Raw genomic sequence first — 17,171 nt, 5'->3', positions numbered from 1 at the left:
CTTCATTCCAACCAGTGTTATAAATTAACATTGCTGAGATTTAGGAGCCAGATTACTGCATAACCTGAATTTAATAAATTGTAGATTCATAATATCTCAGAAGTAGAAAAGCTTGTATCTCTTATATTGTTTTTTCCTGCTCTTTTTATGTTTAAGACTTCCTAAAATACATTCAGTCTATACAAGTTAAACAAACACTATCCTATGAAACAAATCCAGGGTTGCTCAGAAATGAACAGAACGGCTTGGTGAGAAAAAACAAGCTAAAAGAACAAATCAGGAAGTCCCCATGAATTAGAAATTAACAGTTTAGTAGAAATCTCCTGTGTGTTTATTATTATAAAAGTGGCATCAATTTCAGAATTTTTCAGAAGCACTGTTAGAATTCACTGGCCTGGTTTATAAATCAAATGTTCTACATGACCTATTAATGCTTGTCTGACTTGCCTACCTTATTTCAAATCATTTTAGTTTACTGTCAAGATATATTATCAGGACAGTAAATGGCTTACAAGTGATTAAAAGATTTTAAGTATCTTGAATTAAAAGCTCAGTACTTTTTCTTAACCAAATTGCTAGTGGTAAGGTAGACAGAGATAGTGAGAGTGCTGATAACAGGGCCAGGGCGGAGGACTACAGAAAAATATCAGTCCTTTGGATTCATTTCTATTTCCTCTGGATTCATTTCTATTTCCTCTGTCTGGTGAGGTCTCCCACAGCTGAGCATGCAGATTCACCCTTGTCTAGTCCCAGATTAATCAGTATTTAAAACAGAGGTTGCCAGGGATTTAGCTCAGTGGTGTCAATGCCTCCCTAGCAAGTGCAAGGTACTGAGTTCAATCTATGGTACCAAAAAAAAAAAAAATTAAAACAGAGGTATTTGAACAACTTTAGTATTTTAACATACTTCCTCCATGTCCACCCTTAAATACAGTATACTACATGAGCTCCGCAATTAAGATTTGATCATTGAAGCAGTCTTAAGTAACCCAGGAAATAAGGTTTTAATCTCCTTTGCATGAGTTCCCACACTAATTTCAAACCAAGTATCTAGGTCTAAGCTTTATGAAAATAACCCATCTAATTTCTCAATTCTTCTATTCATACATGAAGTTCGGCCTTCTTGTCTGTTCTGGCAATCAACCCCTACCAATCAAACTACTGCACTTCAGTGGATGTACAGCCACACACCAGACAGTCTTCTGTCCTTGTCTTGGTCACTTTCTGGGTGGTGAGACATAACACCTGACACCTGCAACTTTAAGGAGGAGAGGTTTATTTTGGCTCATGTTTTTAGCCCATACTTGACTAGCTCCAAGACAGATGGCACAGCAGAAGGGCATGGCAGAGGAGAGCTGAGCTGCTCGAGGCAAGGCAGACAGGAAGCAGAGAGTGAAGGGAGGAGCTGGGGAAAGAGATATATTGTATACGCTTCCAGGCCACACCCATACCTCTTGCAACCAGGCCCCATTTCCTAACTGCACATTTAGCTGTAAACTCATTAGTGGACTAAACTATCCATGAGCATAGTGTCCCCATGACCCAGTCACCTCCCAAACACATGAGGCTTCTGAGGCCATTTTAGATCTAAACCATAACAATCCTACAGAACAACTTCGGAAGCAACAAACTGATCAGCCCAACTGTTGGGGATACCAGAACTATTTCAACTGACTACTTCACTTGCCCCTCTGAGACAAAGCTCATAGCTATCTCACCAAACATCCTATACTTCCCACTAGATAGACATAGTGCTCAGCCCTGTGTTCCCACTTGTGGCACACCCTGTTTTCCTGCCTGTATACGGCTGTGTCTTATTAAGGAGTCACAAAGTAACATAAAATCAGTTTAATTTCACCACCATTTACTGAATATTTATTATGATAAACCATGGTGCCCAGTGTTAGGGATGGAATATGAAAAACTAAGAGTCCTTCACCATGAGAAAGAACATAAAGACTTTTGAATTGTAGGAAACCTCAAGGTTCTTTGTTCTATTTCTTCGCTTTTTTTTTTATTCATATATATTTCCAATACATTATTATATTCATCTTGGGGAATTGGTACATATAGATATCTCATATTAATAATTTTTATTTCCCCTTTCCAACCTCCCATTTCTTCCATCACCGATTCCCTTCCCATCTCCATAAAATTATCTCCCTGTCCATGAAGATAAAATGATCTCCTAAAGGGCATACTACAGCAATCTCTCCTGTGCACTTCACTACTCGGTGTGATCAGAACAGTTCTTCCCGTTGGCTATAATCTGGAAAAGTTGTATGTCATCCATATTTACCTTTCTTAGTTAAAAAGTTGCAAAATACAGAGTTCAAGCTTCTAAAAGACCAAAGTAGACAAAGGACACAAAATAACTTACAAAAATATTGCCTTTGAATAAAGAAATGCTAACATAGCCAACAAGTTTTCTTCTTATTAGACTAGCAAGTAATTAAAATTACCAATAATTACCCTTTTTTTCAGGAGGGCAATGTGACAGTTGTTTACTGAAACTTAAAACCATTTATCTTTAATCTATAAATTCCACTTTCAGATGCTTTTACTAAAGAAGTATTTGTACAACACCCAACATATAGTCAAAATTATTACCACAGAGCACTCTGCAGTATAAAAAAACTTGAAGAAGGATAAGGACAGTTATAAAGCATTTACTGCATACTGGGTATTATTCTCAAGAATTTTATTAATGTGCTTATTCTCACAGCAATGCTATATGGAGTAGATACTATTATTATTACTATTTTTAAAGAAGGAGGGGGCTAAGACTCAGAGATGATAAATTTTTGTTAAGGTCATGTGCCTAAAAAATGATGGACTAAAAAAATGATGGAAGCCAGGATTATAGACTGTGTTTGTGACTAGTGGTTTTATAAATTAAGTAAATTAAGGGATACCTAAATAATGGATTGCTGTGCTATTATTTTAATGGTTGCTAAAAGACAGGGCAGTAGCTTAAAAAGAATGAAGTTAAAAAAAAAAAGCAGGAATTTGTGAATAAAAAGCCAGAATATTAAAGAAGAAACAAGATTTCTCACTCATCCGAGGAATAAGATAAACATATCCACTACCATATACCTGCTACCTATACTAATATTTAACATGATATTGAAGGTATTACCAATGAAAACAGATTTTTTAAAAAAGCAATTAGAAGCACAAAAATTAGGAAGGACATCAACTTTTCTTTTCTTTTTTTTTTCATTCTTTTATTGGTACATTTTAGATATACAATACGTTTACATTTATCCTTGGGTGCTTGTACCTGTACATGATATACATTGGTTCTTATTTTTTCCCCATTCCCTGTGCGCCCTTCCCTATTTACATACTTCGTTTCCATTTTTTTTTCTTTTCTCATAATTTTTCCTTTCCATTCTTTCCTTTCCCCGTCTCCTCCCACCACCCCTACTCCTTTGGACCTTTTCCTATTTCAAAGTATCAATAATTAGTTATTAATCCTTTTAATCCTTATTTACACTCTCAGTTTCTCACACTAGAGAAACTATTCGGGATTTACACATGTGTGTCTTATTTATTTCACTTAAGAGTATGGCCTCAATATGCATCCATTTAGCTATAAATGACTCTAGTTTCTCATTCTTTATGGCTGAGTAGTACTCCATTTTATTAAAAAACCACATTTTCTTTATCCAGTTTCCAGTTGCTGGGCACTTGGGCTGTTTCCAAGCTTTAGCTATTACAAACTGTGCCGCAATAAACATGGGTGCACATATATCACTGTGGTATGATTCTTTTAATTCTTTTGGGAAAATACCCAGCAGGGGAATAGCTGGGTCAAATGGGACCTCCAGCCCTAGTTCTCTGAAGTATCTCCACACTGATTTCCATAGTGGTTGCACCAGTCTGCACTCCAACCAACAATGGAGAAGGGTTCCTTTCTCCCCACAACCCTGCCAGCATTTGTTATTGGTTGATTTCTTGATAGCAGCCATTCTTTGTAGGGTGAGGTGGAATCTCAGTGTTGTTTTCATCTGCATCTCTCGAATGACCAGTGATGTTGAACATTTTTTCATATGTTTATTTGCTGCTTTTACTTCTTTGTCTGAGAAATGTTTGTGCATTTCAGATGCCCATTTTTGAATTGGGTCTTTGAATTTGGGGGATCTGATTTTTTTCAGTTCTTTATATATTCTAGATAGTAGCCCTTTGTCTGAGTTACAGCTGCTAAAAATTTTTTCCCACATTGTAGGTTGTCTGTTAGCTCTGTTGGTGGTTTCTTTTGCAGTGCACAAGCTTTTTAATAAGATGAAATCCCAGTTGTTGATTCTTTCTGCTAGTTTCCGTGCTACTGAGGTTAAGAGGGTGGTTGGCTCCTTTGTCAAAGATGAGGTGGCTGAGTATGTCTGAAGTTGTTTCTGCTTCTTCTAATCTATTCCACTGATCCTCAGGTCTGCTCCTTTGCCAGTACCATGCTGTTTTTATCACAGTAGCTTTGTGTAGTATAGCTTCAAGTTGGGTATTGTGATACCCCGAGCCATGTCTCTGTTGCCCAGAATTGCTCTTGCTATTCTAGGTCTCTTCTGGTTCCAAATGAATTTTTGGATTGTTTTCTCTAGCTCTGTGAAGTATATTGTTGGAATTTCAATCAGCATTGCATTAAGTCTATAAAGCAGTTTTAGAAGTATGACCATTTTCACTATATTGATTCTTCCTACCCAGGAACAAGGGATGTCTTTCCATTTTCTTATATCCTCTTCGATCTCCTTTTTCAGGGTGCTGTAGTTTTTAGTGTAGAGGTCTTTTGCTTCCTTTGTTAGACTGATTTCTAGATGTTTCATTTTTTTGGATGCTACTGTAAAAGGAATACTATACTGAATCTCTCAATTAAATCTAGAAGTCTTTTGGTAGAGTTTTTTGGGTAAAGTATCATAAGTATCATCTATGTAAAGTTATCATATCATCAGCAAATAATATTCCTTTTATTTCTTTCTCTTTTCTAATTGCTGTGGCTAATGTTTACAGAACTACATTGAAAAGGAGTGGTGATAGTGGGCATCCTTGTCTTGTTCCTGATTTTAGCGTGAAAGTTTTCAGTTTTTGACCATTTAGTATGATGTTGGCTGTTGGTTTTTCATAGATAGCCTTAATCAGGTTGAGATAAAGACCTTCTATTCCAATTTTCTGTAGGGTTTTTTTTTTTTATCATGAATGGGTGTTGGATTTTGTCAAGTGCCTTTTCTGCATCTATTGAGATGATCATATGGTTTTTGTCCTTGACTCTGTTAATATAGTGTATTACATTTATTGATTTATGTATGTTGAACCATCCTTGCATCCCTGGGATAAATCTGACTTGGTCTGGCTGTAAGATCTTCTTGATGACCCTCTGTATTCTGTTTGCCACTATCTTGTTGAGGAGTTTTGCATCTATGTTCATTAGGGAGATTGGCCTGTAGTTCTCTTTTTGGGTTGGGTCTTCCCCTGGTTTTGGAATCAAAGTCACATTTGCTTCCAAGAATGAATTTGGAATCCTTGCTTCCCTTTCAATTTCCTTGATGAGTTTAAAGAGTAATGGCATTAGTTCTTCTTTAAATGTCTTGTAGAATTCAGCAATGAAGCCATCAGGACCTGGGCTTTTCTTTGTTGGTAATTTTTTTATTACATTTTCAATTTCACTCATTGTAATTGAGGCGTTTAGAATTTCTATATCTTCTTCATTTAACTTTGGCAATTCATATGTATCTAGGAATCTGTCCATTTCTTGTGTTTTCCATTTTATTAGAGTACAGGTTCTTGAAGTAGGTATTGATGATCCTTTGGATTTCTGCTGGTTCTGTTGTGACTTCCCCTTTTTCATTCTTAATTGCATGGATTTGTGCCTTTTCTTTCCTTTTTTTGATAAGGTTGGCTACAGGTTTATGGATTTTATTTATTCTTTCAAAAAACCAACTCTTTGATTCATTAATTTTTTGTATCATTCTCTTAGTCTCCATTGCATTGATTTCTGCTCTGATCTTTATAATTTCCTCTCTTGTGCAGGCTTTGGGTTTGTTATTCTCTTCTTTTTCTAGGAGTTTGAGGTTCCACATTAGGTTATTTATCTGAGTTCTCTCTGTTTTCCTAATATGGGCATTCACTGCTATGAATTTGCCGTGTAGAACTACTTTCATTGTGTCCCATAGATTCCTGTATATTGTACTAGCATTATCATTTACTTGTAGAAACTGTCAAATTTCTTCTTTAATTTCCTCTGTCACCCATTGGTTGTTCAGGAGGGTGCTATTCAATTTCCCGGTGTTTGTGGGAGTTTTGCAGTTTCTCATGTTATTGATCTCCAATTTTTTTGCACTATGGTCTGATAATATACAGGGGGTAATTTCAATTCTTTTACATTGACTTAGACATGTCCTGTGAGCTAGCATGTGGTCTATTTTGGAGAATGACCCTTATGCAGCTGAAAAGAATGTGTATTCTGATTTTGTTGGGTGGAACACTCTGTAAATATCTATTAAGTCCATTTGTTCAATAGCTTGGTTCAGTTCTAGAATTTCACCATTAATTTTTCAATGAGATGATCTGTCTATTCGTGATAGTGGGGTACTGAGGTCCCCCACTACAATTATATTAGTGCTTATTTGGTCTGTCATGTCCATTAATATTTGTTTTGTATAGTTGGGAGCATTTGTATTTGGCGCATATATATTTAGGACTGTCATTCCTTCCTCTCGGATTCTCCCCTTCACAAGGATGTAGTGACCATCTTTGTCTCTCTTAATTAGTTTTGGTTTGAAATCTACTTTGCCTGCAAATAAGATTGCTACCCCTGCTTTCTTCTGGGTTCCTGTGGTGTGGAGAACTGTTTTCCATCCTTTTACTTTCAGTCTATGAAATTCTTTTTGCGTTAGGTGTGTTTCTTGTATACAGGATATTGCTGGATTTTGCTTCTTAATCCATTCTGTTAGTCTACGTATTTTTATTGGTGAATTGAGGCCATTAACATTGATAGTTATAATTGATAGATATTGACTCATCCTTGTCATGATGTTTTACTTTTGTTGGCTCTTATTTCTTTTTCCCCCTTTCCCTTTAGTTTCTTACCTTGTCTGGTGGCTTCCCTCTGTTGAGCCTCATGGAGTTGTGACCTTCGTTGCCTTTTTCTAGGATATTGCTTAGAATTGTTTGGAGTGCTGGTTTGGTGTTCATGAAATTTCTCAGGTGTTCTTTGTCATGGAAGTATCTAAGTTCCCCATCAATTCTGAAAGATAATTTTGCAGGATACAACAGTCTAGATTGGAAGTTATTTTCTTTTAGGGCTCGAAATACTCCACTCCAGGCTCTCCTTGATTTGAGGGTTTGTGTTGAGAAGTCTGCTGTGATTCTGATGGGCTTTCCTTTATAGGTGATTTATTTCTTTTCTCTAACTGCCTGTAGGATTTTGTTCTTCTGTTGGGTTTCTGGGATCTTGACTATTGTATGTCTAGGTGTAGATTTTTTTTGATCATGGCTGGGTGGAGTTCTATATGCCTCACTTATCTGTATGTCCAATTCTCCACCTCTGTCTGGGAAGTTTTCTACTATTACTTCTGTGAACAGTTTTTTTATGTCAATTGTACTTTCTCCTGTTTTTTTTGTGGACTCCTATCAGTCTTATGTTATTCTGCTTTGCATCATCTAGCAGCTGTTGAATTGATTTCTCATGTTCCCTTACTATTTTTAAGAAATCTCTGTTTTCACGGCCCTTCGCTGCAATCCTGTCTTCTATATCTGATATTCTATCTTAAGATTCTCTTAATCTGCTCTGCATGCTTTCAATGGAGTTTTTAATCTCCTGAATATCAGTCTGAATCTGTTTCATGGATTCCATTTCTTTCTTATGTTGGGTGATCATGATTTCCATTTTTTTTTTTTTTATGTTGGGCATTCCTGGCTTCCAGCATGTTTCTGAGCTTATCCATTTTTTTTATCAGTTTCTGTTCTAGAGCCTCTAATCATGTCTTTTACTCTGCTCACCATGGCTGTAGTTATCTGGGAGATTATTTCTGCTTTGAATTTTTCTAGAGCCTCGTTCATCTGTTTTGTTACTTCCTGTGCTATCAGTTCAGGGTGTCCTGGTGGTTGATTATCAGGCTTTTGCATCTCATTTCCCCCAGAAATTGCCTTTTGTGGGGTGGAGGTCTGGGTTTGTGACTTGCTTAAATGTCTTCTCATTTTTGTTTTTGGTACTGTCCTTGGTTTAGTTCCTGGGTTGATATTTTGAAGTTGTTTATTGTATCTTTGTTGATGTATTTAAAACTCTTATGGAATGATTTCTTCTAAGAGGTGTCTCCCAGATATACCTGGTCTTTAAGTTTTGAGTCTCTAATGACTCTGAGGCTATCTCATTTTCATTATACCAGGAAGGAAAACTGTTTAGATCAATCACGACACCTTAGCCCAAGTCATACAATCAGCAACACCATAGCATCAAATACCTCTTAGAGAATGACAATTTGTGGTAGTTATTAATCTATCACCTTTAAAAAATAAAGGGCCTCCTTCAGGGTATGTCTCTGCTGTTACAATAGACAACATGGGCAGCAGTGTGCAGTTAAAAGCCAATGAGTCTCAGTAAGCTAGTCCCAGACCCATGAGATTCAGGCAGATTTCTGGTTGCAAGTTCCAAGTTGAGCTCCCTGTCCTCCTGCAGGGTTGCACTCTGTAAGTTTCTACTACAGGTTTCAGCTGCTTTTCCCTGAAGAAAGTCCAGTTTCCAATGGGAGCTGGTGATCCCTCCAACTTACCAATCACAGGTGTGCGTTTATTGCAGAGATTCCCTTTACTTTTCCAGTGGGCTTGTTATCATTAGGGAGCCTGAGATGGGTGCTCTCTCTGTTGTTCACTTCTGCCGCTTAGGACAATGGCTTTTATGTCCCCCTGTGCCTCTGCAGTGTGTAACCAAGTAGCTGCACAGCTAAAAGGCCAGAGGCCAGGGTCGGGGGTCGGGGGGCGTTGTTGGAGGCGCCCGTGCGGCCGTCAGCTGGTGGGCCTGCCCGAGGGCGGGGGGGGGTCCTCCTCACCCTGTCCGGGTGGCAAGCTGGTGCAACAAGCTGGAGCAAGCAGGTCCCAGTCAGCCTGCAACCGCTCGGCCCCTCTCGGCCCCGCCCAGCTCCGTTCCGCCGAGCCGTGGGCTGGTGGGCCTTGGTAATCCTATTCTTAATGCACTCACGGCAGTGGTCAGCATCATTAAGCAAGGGCCCCCGACACCCCAAATCTCTGTGTGCTACAACAAACACCCCCACAGGGCAAGTAGCAGCTTCCACCAAAAGACACCAAAAGGGATGGTTTCTTCGTAGAAGTCACTGCACAAATCTGTGGAGCCTTACAATAGGGAGTGGCCAGGTCATCACTAATTCTACAGGGAAGAAGCAAGTTCGTCAGAGGCGCTGGTTGCAGAGTTTTGAGCAGGTACCTCATCCAGCACCCTGAGCCATCTTGATATAATTCAACTTACAAAAGAAAAAGGACAATTTCTGGTGATCGTATCTTAAAAAAACATTGAGACTGGTGTCAGAAAAATGAAATCCCAAAAGTGTCATTTTTCCAGTTCTTTAATATATGTATCCCCAAAATGGGATAGAAGATTTTGTGAACCTGTACTAATGTGGAAAGAGCCATATAAAGTAAATAAACCAACTTACAAAATAATATATATTATATCATTCCATTTTGTGTACAATCACTGTTAATTAATGTGAGTAATCAAACATGGGAAAACTAAAGACTTACAATAGCTGCACTGGAGAATGGAATCACTGGGACTTTCACTTCAAATGTTTTCTATTTCTGAAGTTTTAGATATTTTACCAGCATGTATTACTTTTTAATGTAAAAAGGTATGATTTTACAGTTAAAATCAAAAAGATTCTTTATAAAATATAGATTTTTTTCTAATAAAAGAACAATATTGAGATAAAATCAAGGATTAGTTTTCCTATCTACTAAGTATGCAAACGCAGTTGACAAAATACTATCTTGTATAACTGGTTTTTAATACAACATCCAAAATTATATTCCCTAACTTAATAAAGATGGTCTGAGCATATAGTATGTGAAAAGTTATTTTAAATTATCAATACTGTATGAGGAGAAAGATAAAAATAAGTAAAAAATTTTTGCCTCTTTATGCATTTTTAAACTCAAATATTCATGGCCTCTGCCCTCACTAAATAATTAGAATTGGATTAATAATGCCAGTTTCTTCTTTTGGTAAATGTAGATAATAAATGATAACAGTAATAACCTCTAGAGGGTTATAAGAATTAAACAGATAACAAATACAAAAGTCTTGCTCTCGGACTGGGGATTTAGCTCAGTGGTTCCGCTGCCTGCCTCGCAAGCGCAAGGTCCCAAGTTTGATCCCTGATACCAAAAACAAAAAAAATTTTGCTCTCTTTTTGCTAAATGCTTAACAAATATTAGCTGCTTCTATTTTAATTTTGTTATTATTCCTATGTTTTGTGAATCTGTTTCATGGAAGAAGCTCTGAAATGTTCGCTGCATTGCTGATGAGAAAGCTGTGCCTTAATTTTAGTCTATTTTTTATGTCTTTAATGAGATTAGGCATAGGGAAGTGTCATACAGAAGTTCTTAATGCAAATAAAATTTAAAATTGATTGGTTTTGCCAATCAATTAGGGACTGAATCAGGGCCTCAGGTATGCCCTGTACCAAAAACTGACTTTTTGTCATTGTAAAAGTTACTTAAATTGCATTTTGGATTCTGTGTTTATAAAATAAATTTCTTGTAAATACAATAAAAACAAAATATAAATTTCATTGTTCTTAAATTATAAAATGGGAAGTTTTGTCTTTTTTAACAACACTGGAGCCAACATTAGCAACTCTTTCCAGCATGAATATATTTTAGATAATCATACATAGAAGAAACCATATAATTTAGTAACTCTTAAAATCATAATGACTTAAAGAGATAATTTAGAACAATAGTTCATTCTAAAACATAATCTTGATTACAACTAACATACCAAATATACCCAAATATAATAAATTTTAAATTACATGATGATTTTTGATATTCATTACTTACCCTTTTTCATATGTGAATTCATCTTTCAGGGAATTAGCTGATGATTCACCAATAAAGACAGATGGAATGTCAATTTTCTTTAACACATCAACTATATAAAAGAATAATAAAATTATTTGTAAAACCCAATTCTTAATGTACAATCAACTTATCTTTCTTCATAATAACAGCAAATGCAACTGGAAACAATTACAATTGGCATTCATTGTCTACTAGTTTATTTTTTTAGATTACAGATTTATATTAATCAAAATAGTTTGGAAATATAACACTTATGATTTTTCTTTAACGTTTATGATTTTTAAAAGGTAATATTTTACATGTATACATTATCTCACTCCATTTCCTCAATAGTCCTAAAAGATTGAGACATAATTATATTTAATGTTTCCATTTGATTTATTCCTCTATAGATATAACTGTTAGAAAAGGAAGCTGAGGAAGAAATTTTAGATTTTCTTCCCACACATAATTCCTAAATAAAAAAGAAAAAAAGCTTCTTTTACATACCCATTTCCAGGAGAAATATAAGCCAAGAACGTAAGACCAGTTTATACCAGTCTAAAAAATAACACCACACCTCTCTGGCTTCCCAAAGAGAAAGGCTAACAGGAGTTGTTAAAAGGCAAGAGATAACATAGCTGTGTAAACTTCTACTTCCCCCTAGACTAGGAGTTCATGGTAGAACTTTCTGTTTTGACTGTAATCTCAAGAAATTCAACTCTTATTCCCATAATTAAAACCCAAATCAAAGGCCGCCAAAAAAGAATTTTGTAAAAATTACCCATTACTCAGTATTATTCAGGAACAGAAATAAAAACAGGGTTTTTTTCTTTCAAATGTATGACTTCATAGTTCATTACTTAACCAACTGCTAGTGCACAACTAATTTATTCTACATTTTTTCCTTCAATGTAAATTCTTTTTAAAAAAATTTAATTAGTGCATATTACTTTTACAAATTAATGGGTTTCATTTTGGCAGATTTGTACATGCATGTAACATATTTTAATAATTCCCAACACTCCACCTCCCCTTGACCTTCCCTCCTCCCTCTCCCTTGTTCCCTTTCTCTTCTCTAATAGTCACTCTTCTACTTTCATTTCTCTGGGGTTTTTTTATTCTGCATAAGAGAATACATTAAAAACCTTCTGCTTCTTAAGGGACAGGCTACAAAATGAGAGAGAATCTTTGCCAGATGCTCTTCTGACAGAGGGTTATCTAGAATGTTGTATATAAAGAACTCAAAACAAAAAAACTCATCATATAATCTATAATCAATTAATACATGAACTGAACAGATACTTCTCAAGAGAAGAAACACAAATAACTAGTAAGTATATGAAAAATATTCAATTTTCTTTAGCCATCAGAGAAATGGAAATCAAAACTATATTGAAATTCCATCTCACCCAGTGAGAATGGCTATTATTACCAAGAATATAAAAACAACAATTGCTGGTAAGGATTTGTTGGAAAAGGAACACTTAATACACTGTTGCTGGGAATGTAGGTTAGTACAGCATCCCCTAAAACCTCATTTCCTTTTACAGTCAACTCCTCCTGCTAACCTCATCAACCACTGATCTTTTTCCCTAAACCACTGATCTGTTTTGTTTTGTTAGTCTTTAAAAAGACAAGTTTTAAATCCTGATATCCTTGGTATATATTACAGTAAATTTTTTTTCATTCACCTTTTTTTTTTACACAAATCTAAATATTCATTCTCACAAACATAAGGCCCTCCCCTCACCAGACAGACAGACAGACACACACACACACACACACACACACACACACACACACACACACACACACCCCAGGAGGGCAGGAACAAAAATGGCTAGTCAAGGAATACTTAATCACTTTTTATGTCAATGGGATCAGTAAACATTTTATTTTTGGATCAATGATATAATAATAGAAAAACAAAAAAATTTTTCCCACTCAGGATACACTTCAGATATCCTGTCATGTCAATAAAAACCATCATCTGTAGTAGCAACTGAGGTATTGTTATAGGACTATTTATATTCTAGGGAGATATTTTTATCTTGTTGAAAGATTTTTCTTTATAATATATAAGTTTTACTTTGACAATAAAACTTGAAATTACATACTCTTTGTAAGATACTTTCTTCTTTCAAGACACTCTGATAAATTCAAGGAGAAACTTTTGGCTTATTACTATTGGCTTATAATTTTTGGAAATAACATAACCTCTTTCAAATTATGATAGCTAAAGAGATGTAGAAAACTCCTCATGCTAGTAAAAAGATTAAAATGGAAAGGGGAAAACACTATATATGTGCAAATATGAACAGCCACCTTGGAAACTGCAACATTATTTATGTACTAAAAACAAAAGATGTTCAGGGCTGGGTGATTTAGCTCAGTGGTGCCATCCCTGCTTCGCAAGTGCAAGGTCCTGAGTTTGATTCTCCCCACAAAAAAAGATGTTCTTTGTCCATTAATCTATTGATGGACATACAGGCTACCTCCACCTCTAAGAATTAGCTATTATGAATTGTGCTGCTATAGACATAGGGATGCATGTATCCTTATAGAATGATGTCTTTAACTCTACACCATGGAGTACTGCTCTGCCATAAAGAATGATAAACTTGAGTCATTTGTGGAAAAATGGATGCACCTTGGACAATAATGTTAAGTGAAATAAATCAGACACACAACATAAATATTGCATCATTTGTCTTATATGAGAAGCCCAAAGTATAAATAAAGAGCAAAATAAAGACAGATAGTAGGAAGTATGGAAGTAGATTTTTCTCAAAGGGGAAGGGGATCAAGAGATAGAGGTAGGGGCCTGGGGATTTAGCACAGTCCTGAGTTCGATCCCCAGTACGAAAAAAAAAGAGAGATAGATAGAAGGAGGGAAAGGGGCTGAAAAAAGGAGTTAAGATGTATTATGTACATATACCAACTCCACACAAGGAATGCAAATATCGTGTACTGCAAACAAGTACAAAAAAAGGAAAGGGAATCAAGAGATGAATGGAGGATGAGTAAGAAGGGAAGAGAAAGGGGCTGAAAAAGGAACTGAGATGTACATGTACCAATTCTCCACAAGGATTGTAAACATGTATTATAACCATACACTAATAAAAAATGAAGATGTTCTAATTCACAAAAAACTTTTATAAACACTAAATTTTAATTCTGATAAAACAATTCTGTGAAACATATACTACCAAACAGTACTATCATATTACAGATAAATGATAATTTCAATGGCCAGCTCAAATTTCTCCAGATCCAAATGTCCAGCTGCTTGTTCAATATCTCAATTTGATTAACAGTGCTTCAAACTTACTGTTTGTTAAACAAAACTCTAAATATCTTTTTTCCCTAAACCAACTCTACTCTTCCTCATCTCTGACCTGGTTTCTCATGATAAGCAACCTGAAATCGTTCCTGACTTCTCCCTTTCCTTCACCTCCTATATTAAATTCTGTCTACTACAAAATATATCTAGAATCCTACCATTTATCACTTTTACCGCTGAGACTCCAAGACATCAACCACTCTTGCCAGGTACTGCAGCAACTTTCTTAACAGTCTGCTGTTCTCTTGCCCATGTTTCACATTCAATCTACTCCAAAGAGCTGCCAAAGCAATCCCTTACACCACTGTTTAAAAAATATTTAGAATAAATTCCAAAGTCCTTATCATGTCCTACAAGGCACAACATGATCTGACACCTGGCTCCTTCTCCAACGTCATCCCTTGCCACTCTCTCTCCCTTGCTCATTCTACTCCAGGTTCTGGCTTTCTGCCATGCCTTGGTAACCATCATGTTTGCTTTATCTTAAAACCTTTCCACATGCAGTTGCCTCTCCTTGAACACTCCAGAAATCATTATGACACAGTCTCTCACTTTGAACCTACGCTCAAATCTCAGTGCCTTACAGAAAGCCATTTCTGACCACCCTATCTAAAATAGCCACATGTCCCACATTCCTGTCACTGTATAGTCCCTTAGCCTCAAATATTTTTCTTCATAGCACTCATTACTACTTCACGTAGTAGTGCAATTATTTGACTATGTGTTCATTTCTTCTCTCCCACTCTAGAATGTAACAATAATAATAATGATAAAAAATAATAACAGCTGAAATACTTTTTTTTGTTTTTGTTTTTTGAGACAGGGTCACAATTCAAGCTGGCCCTGAACTCACTATGTAGCCCAGACTGGCCTCAAACTCAAAGGATCCTCCTGCCTCAGCCTCCAAAGTGCTGAGATTACAGGCATGCCCCACCACATCCAGCTACAGAACCACTTTTAAATGATCACTAAGAACTAGGCAGTTAAAATGTTCACAGGTCTTAAATCATTCAAACCTCACAGGAACCCAGTAAGGTAAGTACTATTATTATGTGCATTTCACAAATGAGAAAATGGAGCCCCAGAGGTGTTAAGCAATGTACACCCAGCTACCAGATCACATGGCTACTAGGTGATGGAGCTGAGACTCAAACCATAGTAAGCAGCTTCTAGAAAGAACTCTCTTAACTGTTGTGTTCTATTCCCTTAATGAAAAATATGAAGGCAAAGCCTATGACTATATCCTTCTTTGGTAGAGTTACAGTACCTACACATTGTTAATACAGAATAGGCTATCAAAAGCTATTTGCTAAGAGAAGAAAGCAAGGGGGAAAGAGGAGAAACAAATCCCAAGATACTGATAACCTGTTTTGGTTATACAGTTAAGGATCTGCCCTGCCAGGAATCAAACTCGCATCATCTGGCTCCATAGCTAGGATCCTCCTACTGGGCCATGGGTTTTCTCACCCAAATTCTCTTATTTGCTATTTATACCCTTGTCAGCCCTGATAAAAAATTAAATGACTCTGGGGGCCGGGGATTTAGCTCAGTGGTTCTGGCGCCTGTCTCACAAGCACAAGGACCCGAGTTCGATCCCCAGTACCAAAAAAAATTAAATGACTCCCATATTTAGAGATGAAAATAATGGATTTAGGAAGCTTAATAAACCTTCTCAAGGACTGGGCCTAGTTCACTAATCTGGAATAAAACTACATTACCCGGTTCTGAAATTAGTGTTTTACCTACTATATTCTCTTGCCTCCTTAAAATAATGTTAATGGCTCATAGAAATAACCTATTCTGTGCCCAAACTGAAATAAAAATGGGCACATTTATTGTGTGAACTGTTGGCAGCAAGGGGTTTTTAAAAATTCCTTTTGTTTCTAGACATAGAATCTCCACTCAGGAAAACAATGATATTCCTTATAGCAGTGGTGGCAAACCTATGGCATGTGTGTTATTGTGTTTTTCTTTTAAAACAAAATATGTTTTTTGTTCGTTTTTGTTTTTGTTTTTTGGTACCAGGGATCCAACTTGGGACCTTGTGCTTGCGAGGCAGGTGCTGGAACCACTGAGCTAAATCCCCAGCCCCCTAAAGATGTTAATGTATGAGATTTAATTGGTATTCAGCTTAACTGGAGTGTTAGCACTTAGTGATAAATAAGTGAGTTTTAGGTTACAGTTTGGTACTCGATCTCTAAAAGATTCACCATCACTCCTTTATAGGGAGGAACTAAGTCCTGAAAAGAGGAATAGATAAACTCCCTTCTAGTGAATTTATGCAACCCTTTCCCCTACTAAGTAACAGCAAAAATTAAAATGGTAAAGATCTTCACAGTATTTGGCTTTGGATATATGAAATATTTAACTACATACATACACCAGGACAAAGCAAAATATCACAGAAAGTAATCCAAGGACTAAAAGTCAAGAGCCAAAATTCTCAGTAATTTTTGAAATACAACAACTTAGTTGGAACATTTCCATGGCAACAGCACAATTATAAGGTTATGTGCTACTTTTAATATTTAGTACATTCTCCTTAGGAGCTGACATGATTATCACAAAAAGTTTTTCTGGTACCACAAAGTATGTGCTAAAAGGAAGTGACATTTTCACCTTTAAAAAAGTTCCATTGAAAATATGTCAAAATAATAACAGTATGTAAGTGATTATCAATTTGGTCAACCCAACACCTACTTAGCCTTTGAGAAGGTCTTGAGGGTTTACTAAACCCTGGGCTCAGGCCTTCAGCAAA

General features: G+C 36.3%; 1 protein-coding gene across 7 annotated transcripts in view; it reads right to left on the bottom strand.

Annotated features, from left to right (window-relative positions):
• Rnf13 (ring finger protein 13) overlaps positions 1-17,171 on the bottom strand; it is a 151,892-nt gene that overhangs the window by 40,955 nt on the left and 93,766 nt on the right. For all 7 annotated transcript variants that reach the window (XM_021253014.2, XM_004834440.3, XM_087186333.1 and 4 more), the window contains one exon: positions 11,068-11,158. In XM_021253014.2, the coding sequence (XP_021108673.1) occupies positions 11,068-11,158 (91 nt within the window). The remainder of the gene's footprint in view (positions 1-11,067; positions 11,159-17,171) is intronic.

The sequence above is a fragment of the Heterocephalus glaber genome, unplaced genomic scaffold (genome assembly GCF_053883595.1).
Source record: "Heterocephalus glaber isolate CG9 unplaced genomic scaffold, H.glaber_assembly_v1.0 deba00001504, whole genome shotgun sequence".
Lineage (NCBI taxonomy): Eukaryota > Metazoa > Chordata > Mammalia > Rodentia > Bathyergidae > Heterocephalus > Heterocephalus glaber.
The sequence above is the reverse complement of the archived record's forward strand: the minus strand, read 5'-3'. Positions and strand labels throughout refer to the sequence as shown.